Source organism: Cladophialophora yegresii, assembly GCF_000585515.1.
Source record: "Cladophialophora yegresii CBS 114405 chromosome Unknown aczIN-supercont1.6, whole genome shotgun sequence".
NCBI lineage: Eukaryota > Fungi > Ascomycota > Eurotiomycetes > Chaetothyriales > Herpotrichiellaceae > Cladophialophora > Cladophialophora yegresii.
This window is the reverse complement of record NW_006913050.1, coordinates 286,356-309,422: the sequence shown is the minus strand read 5'-3', so window position 1 is coordinate 309,422 and position 23,067 is coordinate 286,356. Positions and strand designations below refer to the sequence as shown.

The 23,067-nt window shown below is 53.4% G+C and overlaps 8 protein-coding genes across 8 annotated transcripts; 2 read left to right on the top strand and 6 right to left on the bottom strand.

Moving 5' to 3' along the window:
• Positions 1-282: 282 nt before the first annotated feature.
• On the bottom strand, positions 283-3,790 carry A1O7_08114 (uncharacterized protein; the record flags this gene model as incomplete). Its single annotated transcript, XM_007762108.1, has 6 exons — positions 283-810; positions 896-1,929; positions 1,980-2,190; positions 2,240-3,575; positions 3,628-3,706; positions 3,757-3,790. The coding sequence occupies 6 exons, from the start codon at positions 3,788-3,790 to the stop codon at positions 283-285; spliced, it is 3,222 nt and encodes a 1,073-aa protein (XP_007760298.1).
• A 674-nt stretch (positions 3,791-4,464) lies between these two features.
• On the bottom strand, positions 4,465-6,853 carry A1O7_08113 (HAL protein kinase; the record flags this gene model as incomplete). The annotated part of the gene is made up of 4 exons (XM_007762107.1): positions 4,465-5,066; positions 5,115-6,426; positions 6,480-6,739; positions 6,787-6,853. The coding sequence occupies 4 exons, from the start codon at positions 6,851-6,853 to the stop codon at positions 4,465-4,467; spliced, it is 2,241 nt and encodes a 746-aa protein (XP_007760297.1).
• Positions 6,854-8,668: 1,815 nt separating this feature from the next.
• A1O7_08112 (50S ribosomal protein L11) lies at positions 8,669-9,182 on the bottom strand (the record flags this gene model as incomplete). The annotated part of the gene is made up of 2 exons (XM_007762106.1): positions 8,669-9,004; positions 9,054-9,182. The coding sequence occupies 2 exons, from the start codon at positions 9,180-9,182 to the stop codon at positions 8,669-8,671; spliced, it is 465 nt and encodes a 154-aa protein (XP_007760296.1).
• A 548-nt stretch (positions 9,183-9,730) lies between these two features.
• Positions 9,731-10,976, top strand: A1O7_08111 (uncharacterized protein; the record flags this gene model as incomplete). Its single annotated transcript, XM_007762105.1, has 3 exons — positions 9,731-9,960; positions 10,015-10,810; positions 10,875-10,976. The coding sequence occupies 3 exons, from the start codon at positions 9,731-9,733 to the stop codon at positions 10,974-10,976; spliced, it is 1,128 nt and encodes a 375-aa protein (XP_007760295.1).
• A 2,143-nt stretch (positions 10,977-13,119) lies between these two features.
• Positions 13,120-14,212, bottom strand: A1O7_08110 (NADPH2:quinone reductase; the record flags this gene model as incomplete). Its single annotated transcript, XM_007762104.1, has 2 exons — positions 13,120-13,373; positions 13,468-14,212. 2 exons carry the CDS (start codon positions 14,210-14,212, stop codon positions 13,120-13,122), a joined length of 999 nt encoding a protein of 332 aa, XP_007760294.1.
• A 5,194-nt stretch (positions 14,213-19,406) lies between these two features.
• Positions 19,407-20,477, top strand: A1O7_08109 (uncharacterized protein; the record flags this gene model as incomplete). The annotated part of the gene is made up of 1 exon (XM_007762103.1): positions 19,407-20,477. One exon carries the CDS (start codon positions 19,407-19,409, stop codon positions 20,475-20,477), a length of 1,071 nt encoding a protein of 356 aa, XP_007760293.1.
• A 284-nt stretch (positions 20,478-20,761) lies between these two features.
• Positions 20,762-21,508, bottom strand: A1O7_08108 (uncharacterized protein; the record flags this gene model as incomplete). The annotated part of the gene is made up of 1 exon (XM_007762102.1): positions 20,762-21,508. One exon carries the CDS (start codon positions 21,506-21,508, stop codon positions 20,762-20,764), a length of 747 nt encoding a protein of 248 aa, XP_007760292.1.
• Positions 21,509-22,085: 577 nt separating this feature from the next.
• Positions 22,086-22,268, bottom strand: A1O7_08107 (uncharacterized protein; the record flags this gene model as incomplete). Its single annotated transcript, XM_007762101.1, has 1 exon — positions 22,086-22,268. The coding sequence occupies one exon, from the start codon at positions 22,266-22,268 to the stop codon at positions 22,086-22,088; it is 183 nt and encodes a 60-aa protein (XP_007760291.1).
• Positions 22,269-23,067: the final 799 nt, after the last annotated feature.

Below are 23,067 nucleotides of genomic sequence, written 5' to 3'. Positions count from 1 at the left end.
GTCCGAATGAAGGCCGCAGCTCGAACATCTTCGAGGCGAGCTCGAGGAAGGTGGACCGAGCGCAAAATCACGTGGAAGGCTGACCTGGACGCCGTTCCCCTCCTGGTCGTCCTCGCAGCTTTCGGAACGGTGAGGACCCAAAGCCTCCTCTGATCGAAAACTTTAGCCTTGGAGCTTGGGAGCTCAGTCTTCTGTTTCAGAATATGTACTTTCCAGATTCCGGCATTCGGCTCGTGGACTGTCTCGCTCTTTACCAAGATCTCATCTCTCCTAAGCCTAATATTACCTTACTACCCCAGTGGTCTCCTCGCTTTCCTCCCTGGTGGGAACCTGAGCAGGATGCGGCAACTTCAGCTCTTTGCGCCCATTGCTCTTATAATATAGCACGACATCTCCACCCGTCCTCCAGACATGCACCCTTAGAGTCGCGAGCGTGGTGTTCGGGTCAACGCGTTGGCCCTGGCAGTAGAGTTCGAGATATTCTTCCGGCTTCAGCTGCTCCCCATCGGCCTCCTGCCCGCTGCCCGGCGCCGGTGTCTCGGCCGGTCTGGCTTCATTTGTCCGCTCAGCCTCAGGAGGTGGCTCGGTGTCGGTATGTGTTGCGCTGGACTGGGCTGTATCTGGAGGTGGTGCCACTGGGACGGGAGCTTCAATTCGCTCTGCAACATACGCCATGATTTTCTTCGCGCGGAGCATGCGATTCGCATTGAGGCGGGCGTTGCCGTCGGGCGACGCAATGGCTGGAAGAAGGTTGTCATAAGGGTGCAGCACAAAAGACACCTTGACGGTGTCTTTGTACGGGATTTGGTTCTGAAATGCCACGAGGCCGAGTCAGCATACGGATACCAATCCATTGGATTGGAAGGTCGCCGTGTGTTCAGGACAGCAAACTTACCCGTAACAACAAGTCACCTAGCCACATCGGCGCAATTTTTTCCAACGTGTCAACCTCAGTCGGGTTGCCTAACTCACTGATCTCTCCCCTGTATTGGTCCGCTAGGCCGCCACTCTCCGGATTATCCTCCTGGATGATAACTGTGGTGTGAGGTGGTGGAGCCAGCGCTGGCGTCTCGCTGGCCGGACTGGGTGTTATTCCTGGTGGCAGCGGCTGATCTGGCTGGTGCTCAATGTGCTCATCGTACTCGAGACGGATCTTCTGCACAACGCCGAAGAAATTGTCTTCGATGTTATGCACCTTCTCGGTGTCTTTGTCGCACGACCGCATCGAGGCTGTATCCGATAGTTTCTCTTCTGCTGAAGCGACGGGTGCCTTTACCTCTGCCGAGGTGCGTGTTGTCATTTTCTTGGTCAAGGACATACCCATGCCGAACTTCTTGCCGAACAAGCCCTTTTTCTTTTCTTCCGTTGGTGAAGTTGGCGTGGAGACCGTGCCGGCATTGTTTTCCGTTCCGATACCGGGTGTTTTGGGGATTTTATCGCTCTCTGAAGACGCTTCGGATTGATCGATCGCGGTGGCGGTTGAAGACGAGAAATAGTCGACCCCTTGTGACTCTGTTGCCGACGGGGTTTGCTGCACACGAGGAGTGTGCACTTTCGGGGTAGTTGTCCGAGGAGTGTGCAGTATACCATTAGGGGTCACTCCGCCGTCTTCTTCAGCCGTTGTAGAAAGGCTGGTGTTGAGTGGCGCGAACCCCGGAGTAGCCGCTCCAATTGCTAAGCCCGGCGTAGGAGGAACCCTTCCTAATCCGTTTGCCCGAGGCGTGGCTGTAGTCCCTGGAGATACCATAGGGGTTGTTCCAACAGATTCCGGCATGGCAATACTCGTTGGCGCACCAGGTCGAATGAGGCCAGTGCTGGACGAGGGAGTAATCTTGCTTTGAAGCGTGCGTCTGTGCTCCTCGTCGCGAGCAATCTCTTCATCGATCAACTTTGAGAAAAGATTGCGCAAGACCCATTTTCCGAGATTAACTGTGAAGCATCATCAGTACGGTCACTCGTCCACGAGATATTGCACCCACTCCTTTGATCTTCTCGGAGATGAACGTCGCTGGGCAGGTCAATCTCGTCTGCATACACCTCCGCATCGAAACAATAGTTCTCCTCGAGCATGACTGTGATCTTGCCAGTCTTTGTATCCACACCACACCAGTTTGCGACGCTCTCTGTGGTGTTGACGTCCGGCACAACTTCATCTAGATGACGACGGCCGAACGACTTGATCGGCGTGCACTGTTGCACGTCAATTGGGGCCCAGCCTAAGGCAGAGAAGCAGACTCACTCTTAACAGATCCCATAATACAACCTCACCGGCAGTGTCCAGAGTGAGGATTCGCTTTCGGTCATTTAGCATGACGTGTTTGATAAGTCCGTTCTGGCCCTCGATAGTCTCAGCAGGTTGTCCTCGGACAGGAACCACTAGACTCAGATCGTCGGCAATCATGACCTCGGAAGCTTTCCTCACGTTCGTCGCGGACACATTGGGTAATCTGCCCAGGTTCTTTCTGCCAGGAAGTAGAGTAGTGTTCGAGACTCGAAGAATCGCGGTGTGTGGTATCTTCTTCTTGTGGTCAACTTCGCCATTCGTAGTCCCGTTGATCTTGCAATCTCTGGTCGAGGTGGGTGAGGGTGTTCGAGCATCCTCAGGCGACAGGTTTTTCCTCATTTCTGGGCTCGCAGCCCTTTCCTCGCGTGGCGATGCTGGCGGCGTCTCCACCTCGAGCTCCGTGTCGACATCAAGCCAGCGGTTAACGCTAGAACTTGACGTAGCCGTCCACACAAAATCGCCCACGGGGAGAACCCGCGCAATGCCATCGTGCTCTTGACAAACGGCGACCGACACTCCGTCGTCAATTTCCATGGCACGACGGGTGTCTGTCTTGGCAACGAGTCCAGACTTGTCTCCCGAATAAAAGACGGCCAAGTTAGGGTCATCCGAATACATGCACCAGACGCTGTCGTTGTGCATGGTCAAGGTATGGACACATCTTCCAGCAGCAATGGACCAGACTTTGATGGTCTGATCGGACGAGGCTGTGAGCAGGGTGTCGCCATCATCGCTTATCAAGATGTCTCGGACATTGTCTGTGTGTCCAACAAGCTTGGTTATGCTCTTGCCAGATTTGACATCCCACAGTCGAACCACGCTTTCGGGGCCACCGCTCGCGAGGAGAGAGCCTCGGGCGCGCAGTGCATATACGGATCCCTTGACCACGTCTTGAATCTTGCCAACATCAATCTCGAGGTTCTTGCCAGCCCCGTTCAAATCCCACAGACAGATCTTGTGGTCCAAGCCTCCCGATGCAACCCAATTCGCGGTCCGGTCGGGCGTCGCAAGGCACTTGATATAATCACTGTGGGAGCCGATGGTGTATGCTTGAGTGGTCTCGTGGCCATGGGGTCGCCACAGCTTGACGGTGACGTCGGATGAGGCAGACACCAGCCCAAGATTGTTCTTGACCAGGACGATGTCGTTGACCCAGTGCGTATGCGCCTGCACCTGCTTGCGAAAGGAAACAGTGCCCTTTTTGTCCTTGGTCCCTGCATCTCGCTGTAACCTCTGCGCGTCTAGATCTAGATTCCAGGCACATATTACACCGTCCCGGCCGCCAGTGTATCTACGATGAATTTCAGTATTTGCTCGCGTGGGCGCTGTGGACAGGTACGCACAGGATATCGCGGTCTTCGTCGAATGCTAGGCCATTCACCCCAAGCCGGTGGCCTCCAGGAGAGGCTGCCAGAGGCAGGACTGGGGTCTGTTAGCAAATGCGACAGCATCTCCAGGACTGGGCGACAAACCATAGCTGATCCTCTGGCGCTTTTTCTTGGCCATATGCGGGTATCTTTCAAAGGTCCCTCGAATTTCTAACCCTCGTGACACACTGCAGTTCGTGCACTTCTAACCATCCATTGTCGCTTAAGATGCCCGACGACGCAGCTCTGATCTCGAATCCACCCGCAAAGTTGGAATAGGTCGGAGGAGCATGGAGCAGCTACCGTCGGCAGATCAAGTGAAGGTAACATTTAGCCTGCGTCGTTGCGAAGTGCGGGCAATGGGCGTTGCGGATGGCAGCGCCACTAACCCACGAGCTGCCCTAGAAGCTGGGGCTGGACACGGCCATGCGACGGGGCCAATTACCCCGACGCGATTCCGTTTATGTTAGGTCCCTGTGTTATTTAGGTACGAGGTAGGTACAGTACGGAGTACTCTCAGGTCCATATCATCATGGCTTCATTTGTGGTGGAACGTGGTAAACTGGTATCTACAATATAATGACTTTCTCACTAAGACTTTGACCATTTTCTCCTGAACGCATCTCGACCAAAGTATCCAAAGGCGCCCGTCAAGTCCCATCCGCATTTCTCGGTAGGTTCCGCCTCCGCATCCCAGGCGGCCAGTTCGTCATTGGTGTTTCGCGACATGATCAGAGTCGTTCCGGCACGGTTTCCAGGCCCACCATGAAAGTGGCCGCATGCAGTTCAGACGTCACGCCGCCAGCTCTTGTACTATTTGGCTGGTGGCGGACCTCCCGAACCAGTCTCCAGCACGTGGGTGTGGCCTTCGGCGTGGTGAACAGTGCCGTTCTCCTCTTGATAGCACACCTTTGCATTGAGCACCCAATCGTCTTCAAGCACTTCCTCCATAGTCGCTCGTTCCGCAGGATCAATCTTGAGCATGCGTCCAATGATGTGCCGGCTCTCCCGGGGGAGGATGCGGAGAAGCCGCCACGGTCCTTTGATGACTTCCTGTTTGTCACCACCAGAGGTAGAAGGCCTGCCTTCGTCAACACTCTCAGCATGGTGGTGGCCGTGTGAGGCCTGGGTACTGCCGTTGGCTTCCGAGTTGTGCCGCGAACCAGAGTGCTCGTCATTCATATTCAGCTGTGAGTGCTTTCGGGGATGAGAATCGGGGACGGGTGTACCAGGCGTGGGCGGAGAAGCGAACAGTTTATAGGAGTTGTCCACAAGTCGCGGCTGCTTCCACGGGAAGCGGCGTAGAGACATGCAGCAGAAGATAATGGCCAGTGACCAGATGTCAGTAGCTGTCGGATCATACTTCTTTTCCTCATACACCTCAGGAGCAAGATACGGGTCAGATCCGACGATACCTGTACTCAAGTTAGCGAGCTTTTCGGTATTGAGAACAGGTTACCAACCCGAAGCAAGCACGATCTCGTTTTCGAACGGATACCTGAACACGGTGGCGCTGCCGAAATCGATCAACTTCATGATCCCATGCTCACTAACCACCACATTGTCCAACTTGAGGTCACGATGTGCGAGCCCCATGCTGTGAAGGTAACTGACACCATTGACAATCTGGAGGAAGGCGCACGCAATCTCCTCCCTCGACATTTTCCCTGTCATCACAATTGCGAACAGATCGTATGGTGCATATTCCATCACCTCATACCAGCGATGGTTTTCATGGATAATGTCCATGGTTTCGATGATATTGCCATGATGCAAGGTTGATCCGATACAGAACTCGGCCGTGACCTTCTTCGAATAGTCTTTCTCGCTTTCCCAGGAATGCTTGTCTCGGAATTGCTTGACGGCAAAAGTGACCCCATCGCTGCTTCGTTTGAGTAGCCTCACCGAGCCACCGGCTCCGGATCCCAAAACTTTGCCGAACTTGCCGTATTTCGCCTCGAGGCTGTGATCGTCCATGAAAGGAACATTGGTGGGAGGAGCTTGGTGAGGAGGCGTTCTGGTGCCGGATTTCTGGTTAGTAGATTTCCGTGAAGCTGGAACGGATGCTGCCGGAGACTCTTGCAGTGTGCTGTGTTTTTTGTGGCCGTGGCCAAGTCTGAAGAATCGTTTCAATTCAGACATTGATCCATGCTTCTTCCCTTCTAGACCACTCCTCTCGCTGCCGCTATCTGTGACGTGAGAATAAGGATCTTTCTTGCTTGGTCCGAAAATTGAACTTCGCTTATCTGATCCCGAGAAGTCGCTACTACTTGGCTGCCGTGGTATCCGCTCAGCGGCAGCTGCGATGGCTGGGGCAAGGGAGCCCCTTCCCAGACTTCCGAAGTGTCGTGGCTCAGTCTGTTTCTGTTGGCCACCGGGCTGAGGTGAGGAGGGTCGAAGCTTGGGCGTGCCCACTGGACTCTGATCCGCAGGACTTGTAGACTCGGAAGGTCCAATCTCAAATCTGGCTACTCTTCTTTCCTGCCCCTGGTCAGGCTTACTTGATGGGTGTTCGTTGGAGGAAGACGGGACAGGGTGGGAAGGCGATATTGACTGCGATAGTGCTCTGCCGTGCTGGTCCGGAGGTGGCGATGTCTGTGGAGTTATAGCATTTTGGCCGGACTGGCCCCTCCCAGCAGACACGGAATCATGTTTGCCATCCTTTGAGCCGTGTGGTGTCAACGGTGGGGATTGGAAAGCAGAGGACATGGAACCATGACCATGTCTTATAGAGCCACGTGGAGTCCCGGGGCCATCGCTTTCTCTCGAAGGGACCTGGGAGGACTCCTGTCAGCGTCTTCTAGTAAGATGGAGAACGTTCCGCATACCCGGGACGGAGGCATAGAGATTGTCTCGTATGCAAAATTGGCCATCCTGTTTTCCTGTAACCGTGACTTCTGCAGCGACATGGCCAGGCTCCGAATCTGTTCATGTGCCTCTGGACTAAGCTCCTCATTCTTGACCCCGCCAGCCTCTGATATTCGTCTTGACTCGTCGAGAGGGTCTATTTCCTCATCGTCCGAAGTAAATCGTACCGTACCTTGCGCGGATTGTGAAATCTTTTTCCCTTGTAGCTCCGGTTCAGCATCTGGGACCTCCAAGTCAGCCTAACGCGTTCCCGTCACAGTCACATACCGCAGGTACCTTTTTCGCCCTTTGAGTCGTCCCCGGGAAGAAACATTGCGGACAGTTTGGAGGTCATCTTGGTGGTATCGCGGGGGTGGAGGGGTGCTGATTGCGATGGTCGGCGGATAGGAAGGCGATCGGCTACATTAACGAACGTTGATCTCTGCTGATGTGTTGGTGCAAGCGAAGATCTAACAGATGCTAGAATCCGATAATCTGAAAAGAACTCATGTTAGAATAAGGAGCACTATTGCTGTCCCACGCTGGCTTTTCGGAGAGCAGATGAGCTAATACTCGGTACGGGAAGGAAAAGTACACCGGCTGAGCATTGGCCGGCTGAGTGGAGCTGATGGAACTCACATGCGTTCAGTTACGTAGACTGCGAAATTTCGGTCTTTGATTGATCTATACACGCAGACGGAATCGCCGACGAGAATGGACCTGGTGGAGCAGGAGACGACAGGACGGAGTATGAAAATTGAGACAGCGCAAGACCAAAGGATCGCTGTTCTCTACTGGCATATGAAAGCCAAAGCGGTAGGGCAACTGTAGGTACAGTAATAACCTTGGTGCTCACTTAATAATCGCACCCCAATAGATCTGCCGGAACAAAGGTCCATACAGCGACTCAGCGTGCACGACTTGTTCGCTAGAGACACACCGAGAAGAAAGTGGGATGTCCAATTGCCCCGCCAAACACTCGTCTCAGCATATCATTGCTCTTTTGGAATCGAAGCACAGCACCAAGGATGGCAATTGGTACAATGCCCTACCTGCTACTCGTTCCCGCCCCAGGAGTCATAGACGTGGGCTGACGGTACCACATAAGGCCGACCCACGGCTACAACGAAAACGTGTATAAGTGGATATCATTAATGGCTATCGAGAATGTCTTCACGAGGACATAGTTGCAAAGGCGGGTTGCCGAGCGGAGCGCAGGAACATCCGACCTTGAACATCTTCTAAGCTTCTGGAGGCTGTCACCTGCTTCGTCTTTACCTCCAACCTATCCCAGGTTTTCCTTCCGGCTGAGCCGGAAACAGTATGATGACAACGTCGCATATCATACATCTCTTCAGCTCCCATTTGCGAATTACGAGATGTCGGTGTCTGCCTGAAGGCGAGGAAGAATGTTCGTTAGGCGCGACGTCATCTCTCGTACTCTTGTGGACTTGTGGTACGAGTATCCTCTACCAACCGAGGTAGAGCGATTTTGAGGATTGTGTAGAGTCCAATTCCATTACACAAGCCAGAACGCCTGAACCCATACAAGCTTGTCATTCCAATCTTCCGAAGTTGCCGGAACAGGACGAACCTCCCGGATGTCTCGTTGTCGCAGTGTGTTGCCATCCCCACGGGGTTGTGAAAATGATGTTATACGTTCATGCAAGATAGTCGAAGGTTGCCATGGCAAGTGACCAATACGGTTACTGGATCTGCACCATCAGTTGACCGTACCATTTCTTCCCCGGGCTTCTCTCGGGGTCTCCCTCAAAACTGCTTCCGCAATGTTGTATGAGTGCTGCTCAATGTTCCGGTGATGGCAGATTCCTCTCTGTTGACCGAGGCATGTTTGAAGCGGCCGACAAGCTGTTTCCATAACCTCTTGGAACATTTCCGGGACGGCTTGATTGTCGTACTTGCATCCGAGGTAGGACTACAAGGTTCATCGTCCGCCTGGCCCATATCCCGGCTTGACATTGTTCAACATGCGTCTGAGGATGCCAGGTGAGCAGTTGGTGTTCCACGTGTCGGTCGTCTGCATTGAAGTCGACATCATCGTGTGGTCGCGCAAATCAGTGCAAAGGACTTCCGGAATCTCCATAGCCAAACACAGGGCGGCCCTGGACCTGAACCATCGTGGGAGGCCTCGACCATGACCGGTCTCTGATTACGGTACAACTCTGACGCCGATTGACTTGCATTGCCAAATGATACACTTGCAAAGACCTTCGAGACTCAAGCCAGACAGCCGTGTTTCGGTTTGTTTAATCTTCGCGATTTCGTAGATATGTTTTAGTGATACCGTACCAACGCTCTCGTGGCCTGGTCTTTGTGCACCTTTGATCTTGCCCTTGGCTTCCTTGACTCCGGCGGCCTGAAGAAGTAGCCAAGAGGTGTTGGGTGTACGGATATCGAAGCTGAAAGAACGGTCCGGTCGAACTGTGACCCGTGCTGGGACGGGGACACCAGGAGTAATGTGAGCGGTACGGGCATTGAATTCCTTCTCGGGCATCAGCCAGTCTTTCGTTTGGTAATCTGCTCAGCAACCGCACCTTGCAGAAGTCCATGCTCTTGACACCTTTGCTACCCAGTGCAGGGCCGACCGGTGGACTTGGGCTCGCCTGCCCAGCTCCAACTATCAACTTCACAATCTGATCACGAGCCGCCACGGCCTTCGCCATGCTGCACGGAAAGTTGAACGGTTCGGAGGTGCAATGAGGGGCAGGCAAATGAGCGTAAGTATTGAAATGATTGCACGTTTAAGAATAATTGCGGCTTTGCACGAATGGGTGAATTACTCCGTAATGTTGATCCAAGTCCGAAAAAATATTGATGAAGCTCAACGCGCGAAGCGTGACCTGGCTCAGCATGCGCAGTACAGTAAACTAGGCCGCGATGAATCTAGCGCGCTTTGCTAATTGGGCCCTCCTAAGCTCCCACCTAGATCCGCCCATCGTTCGTACCATTGGTATTCCTGGCGCTGCTCAGGCAGCCCGGGCTTAATTGTGTTAGTCACCCAAGGGCTCTTTAGGCCCGGCGAAATGCTTTCTTTAAGGCACCGCAAGCATTCGATTCGTCCATTGACGTCGAAAATTCCCCTTCGCCGGCAGACGACTCGAGTGATCCCGTCCCTCCATATCCTTACTATATTGTTCTAGGCGCCAATGGTCGATACTTGTCCCGTCTCTGCCATTGCCTACACACTTCCTTTCGCAAACGTACAGACAACATGAATTGGTTCAAACAGCAGTTAGCCAACGTCGTTGGCACCGAGGAACCCGAATATGGCCCTACAGCGGTGCAACCTGTTACGAAGCAGACACCGCCCTACTCGATCCTCAAAAAGGAAGATTTGCGGTGGAAGGCCATGGAACAGACCAACGTCGAGACCGAAACCTTCTACTTTTACACAGACGAAGGTGTTACAGCCATGGCCCAGGTCATATACAGCAACGTCGGGTTAGAAGTATACCATTGGCAGTTGCCGCATGCGGGCTAATCAATTGTTGATAGTGGCCTCCATACCACCGCCCAGTTTAACAGCAAGATCTTCGATCATGAAGGACCTGGAAAGCATCAATGGTGCTCTGACCCGCTGAAGGATTACGGCTTCGATGAGCCACAGACCAGCTTCTACGCGGACGGCGTGGCTCTGGAAATGAACGACGCAGGAGATGCATACACAATTAAATCAGCCAGAAATGAACAATGCGTTGTCAATATAACACTGAAAAGGCAAGCCCCAGGTTTTCAAGTTGGCAAAGATGGCACTACGTACTTCGGGACGGACCCCGCTCACCCATGGGGGTCGATGCGACATGCCTTCTGGCCTCGGTGCACAGTGACAGGCACCATGCAAACACCCACCAAGACGTACAAGATGGAGGGCAAGGGTACCTACATCTATGCTCTTCAAGGCATGAAACCCCACCACTTAGCAAACAGATGGAATTTTGCCAATATTCACACGAAGGGCTATTCTGCGGTCTTGATGGAGTACACAACACCCCAATCCTATGGCAAAACCACAGTCGGTGTAGGCGGCATTGCCAAAGACGGGCAGCTAGTGTGTGTCGGTGAATGTACCGCTGAGCATCTTTCATCCAAGCAAGAAACGCCAAACGACTGGCCTGAGCCAACAACCATAGTATGGAAGTGGAATGGCCAGGTCGATGGTAAGCCTGTACACGCGGAAGTAAAGGGCGATCTGCCCACACGATCGGATCGGATTGAGGTTCTGGCGCATTTGCCAGGGTTCGTCAAGACCTTCATAGGCGCTGCAACAGGCTTGAAGCCACATATCTTCCAAGTAAGGCGACCGCTTTTCTTTTGTGCGTTCAGCACGCCGCTGTTGTTACTGACTTGAGCCGCAGTACTTCTCGACCGACAAGTTGCAGCTGAAAATCAAAGTCGACGGGGAAGACGAGGTCTCGGAGGCTGGCAGGGTCTTTTCTGAAGCCACCTTCATCTCCTAAGTTAACGAAGTGGCGTGTCGTGTTTGCACGCCTGAACGACACTGCATGACCTGGATAGAGCTTGAACGGTCTGGATACTGGATGATTGACCTACTCATTGGATATGCGATATACTACCACTTCGCAGTCCCCTTTTAATGTCTAATTCTTCTATCCTTGCCGGACCCTTCTTCGCTTTCGCTGGATAACACTCCTTTCTGACCACTCAGGTCGTCGACAACATATTTCATTTCTCCCTTTCTTGTCTCTCAACTCCCTTCTCTCAACGTCTTTTCTCTACATCCTTCAACACTTCAAACACCTCGAGCACTTCAAGGACTCTCGCCAAATCTCCGTTCTTCCTCTCCACTATCATCATCGTGCTTGTCAGATATCACTCTCGCACCACCCTTCACACGTCTTCCTGTTCTTTCGACGATGCCGTTGAGACAAGCCTTTTCCAGAGAGGGTCTGGGAAAGGCTGGTGCGAAGCGCCATCGCAAGCTCTTGCGCGACAACATCCAAGGGATCAGTAAGTTTCCCAGCAGCAATACAGCCCGGTAACTACAATCAGCCCGTTCCAACCCCAGAATCGAGTAGTAAAGACGATATCTGACGAACATTCTGCCACAGCTAAACCAGCCATCCGGTACGCCCGACCTCAGCGTGATCTCAAGCCTACAATGCCTCGCTACACGCACACTGAGCTCATATTGACTTGGCGCTACAGACGACTTGCCCGCCGTGGTGGAATTAAGCGAATCCAGTCGACTATCTACGAGGATATCAGGGGTGTCGTGAAGGAAAAATTACAAGAAGTCAGTCTCATATCAATCTCAGCTATCCATAAGGAGCCACATCAACAGGCCAGATCCCTCTTTACTGTTGACACAGTACCTCAGACTTTGACGCTCTGCTCAATTTGACTCTGACGATGACGATGACGCTAAAATCGAGCCAAGATTATCCGCAAATTGACCATCGTGCTGGGCAATTCAGGCGATCCTTCTCATCCAGATGAATGCCCACGAGGTGTCGTCATGCATGGAAGACGGGTATGTTATCAAACACCTTCTCACCTGGATCTGACTTGCGTCGGTAGACAGACTACGGGGTATCTCACTGACACAGAATAGACCGTCACAACGTACGACGTGGTGTATGTTCTCTACAGAGTGAGTATTCGTCCGTCTCGTTTGTTCTTTGGTTTACTCTCTTCAACATGCTGATTGTTTCCAATACAGATGGGTGAGCCTCTATTTGGATGGGGAACAGCCTGGGGCGGAGAGCCGCAGCGTTCGCGTGGGAGTGTGAATGCAAGAAGTAGGATGTGATCAAGAATCAAGACGTCAAGATCGGGTCTATGAGCGATCGAGAGACCGAGAGATCCGAATGAAACGGGCTGAAAGCGAATGTGCGCAAATGGCACCACACGCCTGGATACAACTGTCGGGCCACAACGACATCGGCACGGAATCATGTGTCAGCCCATAGCAGCGTCGTCAGGATATCCACAAGGGCTGTAGTGAGGCTGTTGGATCGGCTGAAAGCGAAAATGCGATGCAATACACTCATGGGTACAGATGTTGGCTCAGAATGACAGAGGCACAGGTCAGGCCATACCGGCGTCGCTCGGGCATTCAAAGGGCTGTATGTCGTAAGGTTGTTGGAAAGTCAGCGCCCGACAGTCTGTCACAACGCCTGCCTACCACAGTGCTGTGTCGAGCTGAGTGGAAATGAAGCCTATATGGACACAGCTGATGATACAAGATGATCAGACAGAGCGCTTTACATTTTGTATTTCCGAGCGTTGTGGCACGACCCACTCTATCCCACATCACGAATTGTGCTGCATCACACGAGCCTTGCAATGCTGTGACACAGAATGAACAAGGCGTCGACGAGAAGGAGATGCTGTGACGCCTCGGTTGGAAGACACATCCGTGTACGCTCCATTCATGTAGCTCCTGCACCTTACATGAACCTTGGACGGCTAGGGAGTGATGCACAGCGCTACGATCAGTGATTACTCCGATGGGAGGCACAGGCCTTTTGACGGCCTTCTCTTGCACGAGCCACCTTGGCTCAATCATCATGACTTCAACGGCAGCTTCCCTATGGTTCGTCATCACAACTCCAACGGCAGCTTCCCTATGGTTCGTCATCACAACTTCAACAATAACTTCCCCGTGGTTCGGCGACCCTCCAAATCCTCCTGGGCTTGCCTCGCCTCGGCGAGCGGATAAACCTTGTGGATCTTGATCTTCAATTTGCCGTCCTTCACCATGTCCAGCACGCCGTTGGCGTAGTATTCGAGCTCCTTGCGGGTCACGATGTAGCCCATCAGCGTTGAGCGCATGATGGACAGATTCTTCGCCGTGAGACGGGCGATGTTGATGGGCGGGACCGCGCCGGATGCTGTTGCGAGAGTGTCAGTAAGGTGTAATGAAGAGTAAGCGGAAGGGAGAGAAGAGAATGTATCTGCGTGGGAAAAGGGAGCGGTGAGAAATACCATTGCCGAAGTATACGACCTTTGATTTCCGCTTCGCGACCTCGAGGGATCCTTCGTACGTGTCCTTGCCGACGCCGTCGTATGTGCAGTCCACGCCTTCGCCGTTGGTAAGTTTCATGACTTGTTCTACCCACGACGGCCCGCTGGTGGCTTTGTAATCAATCACATGGTGCGCGCCGTTCTCTTTCGCGAGGGCACACTTTTCGGGTCCCCCCGCGGTGCCGATCACGGTGCATCCGGCATCGCGCAGCATTTGGGTGAGGATCAGACCCATGCCTCCCGCGGCAGCGTGGACGAGGATAGTCTCGCCCCTTTTGACCGGATAGGCTTCCTTGATCAGTGACAGTGCTGTCATGCCCATGAGGAAACTGCCCACGGCGTCTTCGTCCGACACGCCCTGGGGGATTTTGATCACCTTATCCGCCGGCACGGCCGTGTACTCGGCGTAGCCTCCGACTTTGATCCAGACGACGCGGTCGCCTTCTTTGAACCCCAACGTATTGTCTCCCTGGATCTTCGCGATCGTGCCGGCAGCTTCTTGACCTGGTGTGAAGGGAAACTGTGCGGGGTAGAGGCCACTGCGGAAGTACGTGTCGATGAAGTTGACGCCCGCGAAGCTGTTCTTCACCAACACCTCGCCATCTTGGACTTTAGGGAGAGGTGCGGATTCGTTGTATTCGAGGACATCGGGGCCGCCCGTTTTGGAAAACGAGACCGCTTTCATGGTGGAGGGTAGGGAAGACATGGCGCGGACGGTGGCTGGATTTGATGGTCGTCGCGAGTGCGGACTTGGACGAAGAGATAGCTGTGAAGTCAGTGATCGCAGACGAGTTGCTGTTGTCGCTGTGTTGAGTAGCGGTTTCACTGGCACACGAGGCCGCAAAGACATGGATCTAATAGAAGAGGACGTCGCTTCAATGTCGGGGTAATTGAACTGGTGTCGGCCGAACAAAGGAAATGTCCGCTGACAATGGCCGAACAACCGCAATGCTCGCTGAGAATCGAAGTGATGTCGGCCGAACAACTGTAATGTCCGCTGATAATTTTCCACCCTGCCCGTTGGTCTACAGCTTTAAGCCATCCAAATGAGACTCATCAAATCCCGGCATTGGAAATCGTGGTCAGCGAGATCGGAGTGTGAGGAGAAGTGGCCACGGCAACATAGCCGTTTCAGTGGTTCGTCGATCTCGTAAGCATCACTGGATAGCTGGTGATAGCTGGAGCTTGTGCTTGAGCTTCTCCGCAGGGTTGGACTTAGATTCATGTACCTACCTCGTACTGTCTCACTGTGAGGTACCTCAATGGCTACCTACAGGTATGTACGTGTACAAGACCAGCATTTACCCATTGATAGCGTGACCGCCGCTGAATGGGCCTCAATCCACTTCTGGCAAGATCTACGGGCATCGGGCAGCACCCTGTATTTGTCTCTTCATTGTAGCAAAGTATGTCTGTACGGAGTATACCATAGTCAGCTGCTTGGGCAGAGGTTTGGTCTTGAATAAGCCATATCTTACCTCCTCGACTCCAGCGTACAAGATGCGACTTTGGCACCTCCAGCCTCCCTAAGACCGGTGTACGTATTCATGCATAGAATATTTTCGCAAAACGAGGGGTAGCCAAATTTACCCCGCGAACATTTGATGGCTTGCGATAAGACGCCTGCCTTATCGCAGACGCTTCAGGATGCCGGTAAGCCAACCCTACTATGTAGTTACCCAGAGCTCATCCTCGTCATGTTGCATGGACATAATCCACGCCCTGCGCCTGCAAATGCGCTGCTCTGCCATGGTCGCGGTCATGATACGGCTTGTGGGAATGAAGCAGAGGAGGGCTGCCGGTGCTGCTGCAGTGGAACGTGTCGTAATCAACAGACGTTGCACCGAGCATGGCTTCTTCCACTGGCCGCAAGAAGCCCGAGACAGCGCCCCGTTATATAGCCAAATAGCAGCCAGCGGTGACCGGTTGTCATCAATCATCATTTCTACGAGTTAGAACGTGGCCAAAGGTTCCAGTTGTCCCGATCCCGCCGTCACCAAGCGTCATGAGATCAGTCAAGTAAGGCGAGGTGTGTCCTGATGTCTGTGGTGTCTGTGTAACCGGGCAATATGATCGACGCCAACAGCAACAAAAGGGTGTGGTGGAATTCTCTGTATGACCTTAGCAGATACCTAGTCTCAAGTATGGACCGGTCTCGCCGTGGGCGTGGCAGTCGGCTCATCCATGTTGATTTGAGAGAGATTTCGCAACGAATCCACCTCGCGAACAGACGAAGACTTCGTGGCAATATGTACTGTTCAAAATGCTGCCATTGAAGAATTGCCAACAAGGCTTGGGCAGTCACCGCTGTGATGGCAAGGCTCGCTACTGGTCCCAGCACTTGCTGTGGCCGTGCCCTGACAGCGGAGGTCGCCAGAGGCTGGGCCAGCGTGTCATGCAGTAAACAATTTTCATGTAGACGATCATGTCAGGCACTCTGCAATGATGAGTGGCTCGCCGAAACGCCCGTAGAAACCGGTGGCCCTAATTGGGTCGAGAACTTCTGAGGGACTTTGGTAAGAGGAAGAGGGACTTTCATGTGCTTCGAGGAACCACGCCTCACATCAGCGTTCCTGCGACAAGTACATTGCAGAGTAAGACTCAAAATAGACATGGAAGCGAAGAGAAAGCAATCGGCCGCGTCAGCACGGGGACCTTTTGCTAACGTTCTGAGGTCATGTAGTTGGCATGCTAGCAGAGGACCTGGAGTTGGACCGAAGGATTGCTTGTCGCGTCAAGAATGCATGCGCCTCTCAGCTGTCCGGTGCAGCCATGCAAAACGGCTGCGCGTGACTACGAATATACGGCGTCGCGCAGTAGGACATGCTTGCCGACCCTTTGGGCCAAAGCGTCTGCTACAACAAGTACACAGTACACGGTATGCGAGCCTTCGGATTAGTCTCGTGCCAATTCATCGGCGTAACGCTCTTGATCGTTGCCGTGACTGTGGCGGGGCGTGGGCGTTCTCGGGGGATCGCGACGGGCTGTTGGGGCCTACAAATGAGAACGGCAGGAGGCGCAAGCGGCGGCAAAGGCAGGAAGCGAGTGCATTAGCATTATGCAAGAATGATGTTGGTGGTGTTGGAATTTGTTTAGTTTTGTGTGGGGTTTTCTAAGCCCGTCTTGACCTCGTCTGAAGGCTGCGACACCGTCCAATGGTCGTGTCTTCCCAGTCCAAACAATTGAAGCCCTACCGCATGGGAAGATCCCTCCTCATTCAACTCTGACAGCTGCAGCACAAGAAGCCCTCATCCTTGACGGACACCGCCATTTGCATCGAGCCCATCTCCACACCGAGGTTCGCCTCACACAAATTTCACGGGTGTCTGTATCCACCCTCACCACCATGCCCCCGCCGGATCGCAGGCAATGCGGCCCGTTACGGTTGTACTTCTCTGCGTGCCCCATTGTTCTCTTTTCTTCATATCGTTGATTGCACAATATCCTTCTCCGGCTTGACCCATGGCCGGCCAGTGAATGCGTTCCCGAGCCATCTGCATTCGCGCTCAGGTGGAAGTGAGGATTTCCTAGCTTGACCCAAGCTTCGCTTTTCGACACGACTCTACGGAGTACCAGCACCTTCAACCGGTATCTTGGGCGAAGAAGGCTGCCTCGAGACTATTGCGGTTTCCCTTGTCACCTGTTACGGCCCCGAGTTCAGCGGTTCACCTTGGCTCCTTGGTTGTACATGGCGTGCTGATTTCGATCTGGCCTGTCCCTCTCTCACATTGCCTGCGCCTCCCGCAACACAATTCGAAACACAACCACCCCAGTTCCCAACGCCTTGCAATACGAGTTTCTCAGGTAACGGCAGGCCGTCAAACAACTCTTAGAACCCACGTCTTGCCCGACTGCATCATACCACTCTTGGGCGTGTAGCCTGAGCGCCTCGAGGAATCAGTACATAAGGCTGCCTCCGTTGTATGTTGGTGAGCTGGCAATGATTACAAGATCTTGGCTATGGTTGTTGGGTTGAGTGAATTGAGATGACACAAATATGGCCGCCATCTCCATGCGTGGAAGATGAAGAAGTGGCTCTGGCGAAGGAACATATGCCTGGTGTTGCTACTGACCAGCTGAAGAGCGAGGACCAACCAGCGAGCAGCAGAGGCTCTGTCGATCAGTATCCTATCATTGACGACTCTCATGTTGCACCTCAGTCCTCCCATGGTCAGGAACATGTTCGCAGCAGTGCCACTCGTAAGGGTGAGCTGGAACCAGTCTCCAACACCGAGAAGAGGTTTGTGCTCGTGCCCTCTCAAACCACAGAATCAGAGCCGGAAACTCTACGACCCTCTGATGGCTTGCATCGATCAAAGTCAACCACCCAGCTATCCCAGCCAGATGTTTCCAGAGGCAGACCTCATGTGACTAGAATTCACACGGATCTTGGGGCTGGTCTTGATGGAATGCGGACGGGGCAGCGACGGGCTCCCTCTCCCTATGCTCACACGCCGACCGCCTCAAGGGATGCTCTCTCGCCAGACGCAAACCGTAAAGAAAACTTGCTGTCCCCAATGCATGCTCATGAGGCAAGACGGGCGGCTTCTGTTCACTCCGGAACACGCGTCGCCGACCGTGATATTAGTGAATCAGACCAGAGAGCGAAATCAAGAAGGCGGCCTGACCGGAGCCGGAGTCGAGCCGCGAGGCAAAGCTTCTCTCAGTTAGATCGATCAGACTCTGAGAGGGTCAAGCGTTCTAGGTCAATCAAGCGAGACGAGAGTCTGGATAGCAGGTTCTCAAGGCGTACTCATCGCTATCAAAGCCCAGCGCCACGACCAGGTGCCTTTTCTGGCTATACTTACACAGGGCAAGATCATATAACGCCTCCTGCAACTCCGAAGCCGAACAATAATTCGGCGCGGTCGTCTGCAGTTGAGCTAACTCCCGTCCCGGAGCAGTCAAACAGCCGCCATGCTCCAGTGAATACTGACTCACCCAACACATCCTCTGCCGAAGACAGCCATAAGCGTCTTTCAAGAGAGCAGGACGGCCTCAGATCAGCTCGGTCCAGGCGAAGTTCGCGTGCACGTGGCGAGACAGAAGAGAAATCCACGTCAAAACGAGAGCGGTCTCAACGACGTGACAGGCATTCTAAAGATGACTCTAGCCGAGAACAGTATTCTTCGGACGAGAAACCCCGTCGTGGCACCAAAACACCTGTATCTGCTCGAACACCACTGAGCATGGAGGGTTTGCTTGAAAATGCCTTCGTCGCTAACCAAAACAAGCGGCCAAAGGATGCTGATGCTCGATCTCGTCGTGCCTCGCCGTCTGTTTCTCCAGCCCAGAGCCCTCCTCACACACCTCGAGACGACCGAATATCAAGAGACTATTTCGAACAGAGCCACCACTCATTAAAGCCATCCAGGCAAAGGTCACGGCCACCGTCAGTCGACGAGAGTCACCTGAAAGACTTCAGGAGCGCAAGCTCCTCTCTCCTGGGAGTGGCAACATTAGGTGCCTCACTCGCGGCAAAAGCTATCCCCGCTTTGACTCGGTCGAACACCTCCCAGTCCCTTGAGACACCGAGCAGCGGTTCGCAAAGCAGACCTAGTAGTGGACAACGGTCGAGAAGGCCCTCTCCTCTGCTGGAAGAAGCTCAACCAGTGTATCAAAGTTTGTCTAGGACAGAGTCGGTCACAAGCCGGGATGAAAGTGCCGCAACTCGTACCACGACATACACTGTTCACGAGGATCGAGCAGTACCAAAAACCGCACAATACACGCCAGCACCTCTCGAGCCTCTTCGAGCTGCTTCTAGAGCATCGTCCTATTCGCACTCTCCTGATCAGTCGCGCCCACCAGCGCCCTTCAGAGCATTTTCAACGTCCACAGCTCAAGCACACCAGCAGCCAATCCCCGCTCTTGCTCAGCAGACACTGCTGTCGACCCCGATGAGTCTTGAGCCTGGTACAGCGCTGCCGAATACAGTCGCGCGGCCAAATTCATTACCACCCTGTCCGCGGTCAAGGCCTGTTGCTGGCTTGCACGACTGGTACACCATTCGGGACATGTCATTTCTGAATTTTTGCCCCTCATGCATGGGCTTTCTTGGGTCTACCCGCTTCCGAGACTACTTCATCCCAAGCTTCCAGAAAGATCCTCGCCAGCCAATAATTTGTGCGATGAGCCACCCTTGGCTGCGTGTCGCGTGGCTTCAGTCGATAAAGCAAGACAGGAAGGATCTAGGTCTCATCTGGCACATTGCTCACGGTCCACCAGCGGGAACGAAGCCCTGCTCTGGCACGAAGAGTGACCTAAGAAGGTGGTATCATCTGACAGACCCCAGAACGAAAAGAGCAGTGGACAACTTCGATATATGTTCCGCGTGCGTCAGAAATATCGACCTGATCTTCCCTAACCTCCAGTTCTGCGTTTTCGACCGACCGCAAGACAAGAAGGAGGTCGAGAAGATTTGCAATCTGAATACTCACAGTCGGCACTTCCTACCTATCCTGAACGAATTGGAGAGGCTGTCAGAGCGGTCGAAGGATTCCATCAGGCACAGAGATTTTCAAGACTTTGTGGACTACATCCGACGCATTTCGCGCAATCGGCAATGCGTAAAGGATACGTTGCTGGCAACTCAGTCATGGCATTTCCACCCTGAAATCCCTGAGCTCACGATTTGCGAGGAATGTTATGAAGAGGTGGTTTGGCCACTGCGCGATCGGTCTATCGCACACGACGTGTCCAAAACGCTGAAGCTTGTGCCTGCACTACGCAAAAGCTCACTCCTTCCCGGCACAAGTTGTCAACTGTACAGTGAACGCATGAGACGAGTCTTTCGCGATGCTGTAAGCAGGAACAATCTGGAGAGTCTGAAACAAACGGCGCAATACCGGTATCACATGGAGCACCGGCTGCAGGAGATGCACAAATTGTATGAAATGGATCAGCTGGCGGGGATTGATCGGAGGCATGAGATTGAGAAGAACATCTCTATCTGGAAGTCCATTGAGTAATGAGACACGTGGTTTACGGTTTACGTTTTAAGATGCTATGAGACCTGGGTTTGGGAACTGGAAAAGCTGGTGCGGAGCCTGGACATCGTGTGGGCGGGTAAGGGAGGCAAATGGTAATCAAACCGGGCAACGAGACTTGTTGTGATAATGCTACCGGAGCTGAACGCTTCCTTTCACCGTACGCTTTACCCAGCCTGCATCTTCTACCCCAGATTTTATGATAATAGCGCGGCGACTTCGCAGCCCTGAGGATACTCATAAACCCGTCTAAACTTCATGGTGATCTATCTCCAATCTGACCCCAGCATATTGCTAATATACTGGTATGTTCCCAGAAAAATGGCACCTCCTGTACTAATCCATCCGACACGGGGTACAAAGCCGCGGAACAAGCCAGCAATGCCTTCCTGTGCCCGGATCTGGCGCAAGACTATCACAGCACCAGCTCTCTCTGAAGAGGCGCCTGACTCCTTCCGTTCCAGCATGATCCTGGTTTTCAGGACGTCCAGCGGCGTCGTCAGTCCAGCAGCGATAGCGCCCGCCGCACTGCCGAAGAGTGCACTCTCCGTAGCTGAGACCATTCCGGGTTGTCTGCCATGCCTTCTATGCTGGCGTTTCGAGTAGGAGTCCTTGAAATATTCCCATAAACTGAACTGGATGATGGTAAAGGGGATTTCGCGCATGATGGTCACCCCGCCACCCCTGTAGAGCTCCCGGACCATGGTCGTGTACCCATCTGACCTCCTTAGGCCCAGTATATCCTGGAATGCGAGCAGCGTTGATCCCCCAAAGAGGCCCGCTTGGGCCCGTTGCTTGACCACCTCTGTCGGCACCCGTATGGCGCACGCGGCTATCTCTCCCAACGACGAGGCGAGCATGTGAGCGTATGCTTGCTGCGAGGCAGGTGTATCGTTGTCTATCATTTCTCTTTTCACGCCGTCGTAGACCACGAAGAAGGAGGCCGCCGAGGGCATGGACCCGAGCAACGCGGAGGGCAGACCCGCGTACATGCTGCGCAGGGTGCCTCGCATGGTATGGCGAGGTAAGATGGAGGCGCCATTGTTGGTACTTATACTCGTCAGATTAGACTGGAGGCGAGTCTTGATCGTGTCCAGGGGGTAGAGCGAGAAGTCGACGGTAAGGCCGGCGAATGCGCCTGCCTGTTAATTACCACGTCGTCAGAGTCATATCGCGCGGGCAAAACTTGGATGAGAGTAGGTACGGACAATGAGGGATCTGGTCCAGAATGAGGTCACGACGGGTCGTGGAGCTTCTTGGGGAGCTACATCTTGCTCGGGCATGCCTGACGGTAGCTGAGCAACGTGAGGCAGAGCTGCAGTGAACCCAAGCACGGCGAAGGATTGTCAACTTTTGGATTTGGCTCAGAGGGTGGAATTGGTTTCAAATGACCTGACCTTTCTATCAAGGCGCCGAATAAGGAAATCTGTCACGCGCGCTGGCCCACGGTCTATTACATAGAAGCCATAGTATCACATCAAGCACTGATTGCCATTTCTAACCGTTCTAAGAGACAAACCTGGCAAGCATGCATCAACACTTTGAGGAAATTTCTTCTACTCGGCTGATGGGGGACCCGAACTGCGCTGCTCAATCGTCAACCGACCGAGCCACGTCGCCTGTTTGATGCTTGATCATGAAGCCACCGTCTCCCTTGCTCAGCAGCGTCTTGATCCAGTCGACCCCAAACTCCCACCACCCATGTCTATCTACCTTTGCCATCCTTAGAGAGTCGGGATCAAGGCTGCCGACCGTGACGTCGACGAATGCCATCGGGGTGTTCAGGAACTCGTGGTTGACATATGAAAGGTTTGTGCCGCAACGGGAACAGAACGATCGAGTGGCCCTTTCTGTGCAGCGGAACCGTGAGACAAAGGTTGGACCAGATTCTTATCCTGACTGGCAGGCCCGACTGCCTGTGAAGTTGACAAACGAAGGACGTCACTATTCGAGCCCTCCTTGGGGACGATATCCCACTCGACCCAGTCAACTGGTGCTATGAGCCAGCATTGAACCAGGCACCCCGCTTGCGTACGGCAGTCGTTACAGTGGTCGATGTCTACCATGGGCATCCGAGTTTGAACCTTCTCGGTGGCTGACACGGGGGTATCGAGGGCGCTAGGGACCGCGGGCCGGTCATCCCATGCTGGAACATTGATGGTATATCGAATTGCTTTGCAATAGCAGCCCCCAGAAAGGGTAGTGGCTTGCTTGGGAAGGTACGACATTTTCTAGTATAGGCCAAGAAATGACGCCCGAGATAATGGCTGCTTAGTTCTGTGCCTGTCTTCTCAGGCTCGCATTCACTATGGACAAGTTGGTGACGGATATGAGCGCTTGTCTTGAAAGCCGATTTGACGGATGAGTTGGGAGGGATGGCGCGGGGGCTTCTCCCACGAGGCTGCCGTTGCCCAGCAACATGGGCTGGATGTGCCCCACCCAAATACGGCGGTGAAACTGAAGCGCGTCGCGAACAAAAGCAATAGTGTAATTAACCACTTATGTCACACATGCTAATAGACATAACGCACAGTCGACGAGAGCACATTCTTCTCCCAGCCATGCCTATACA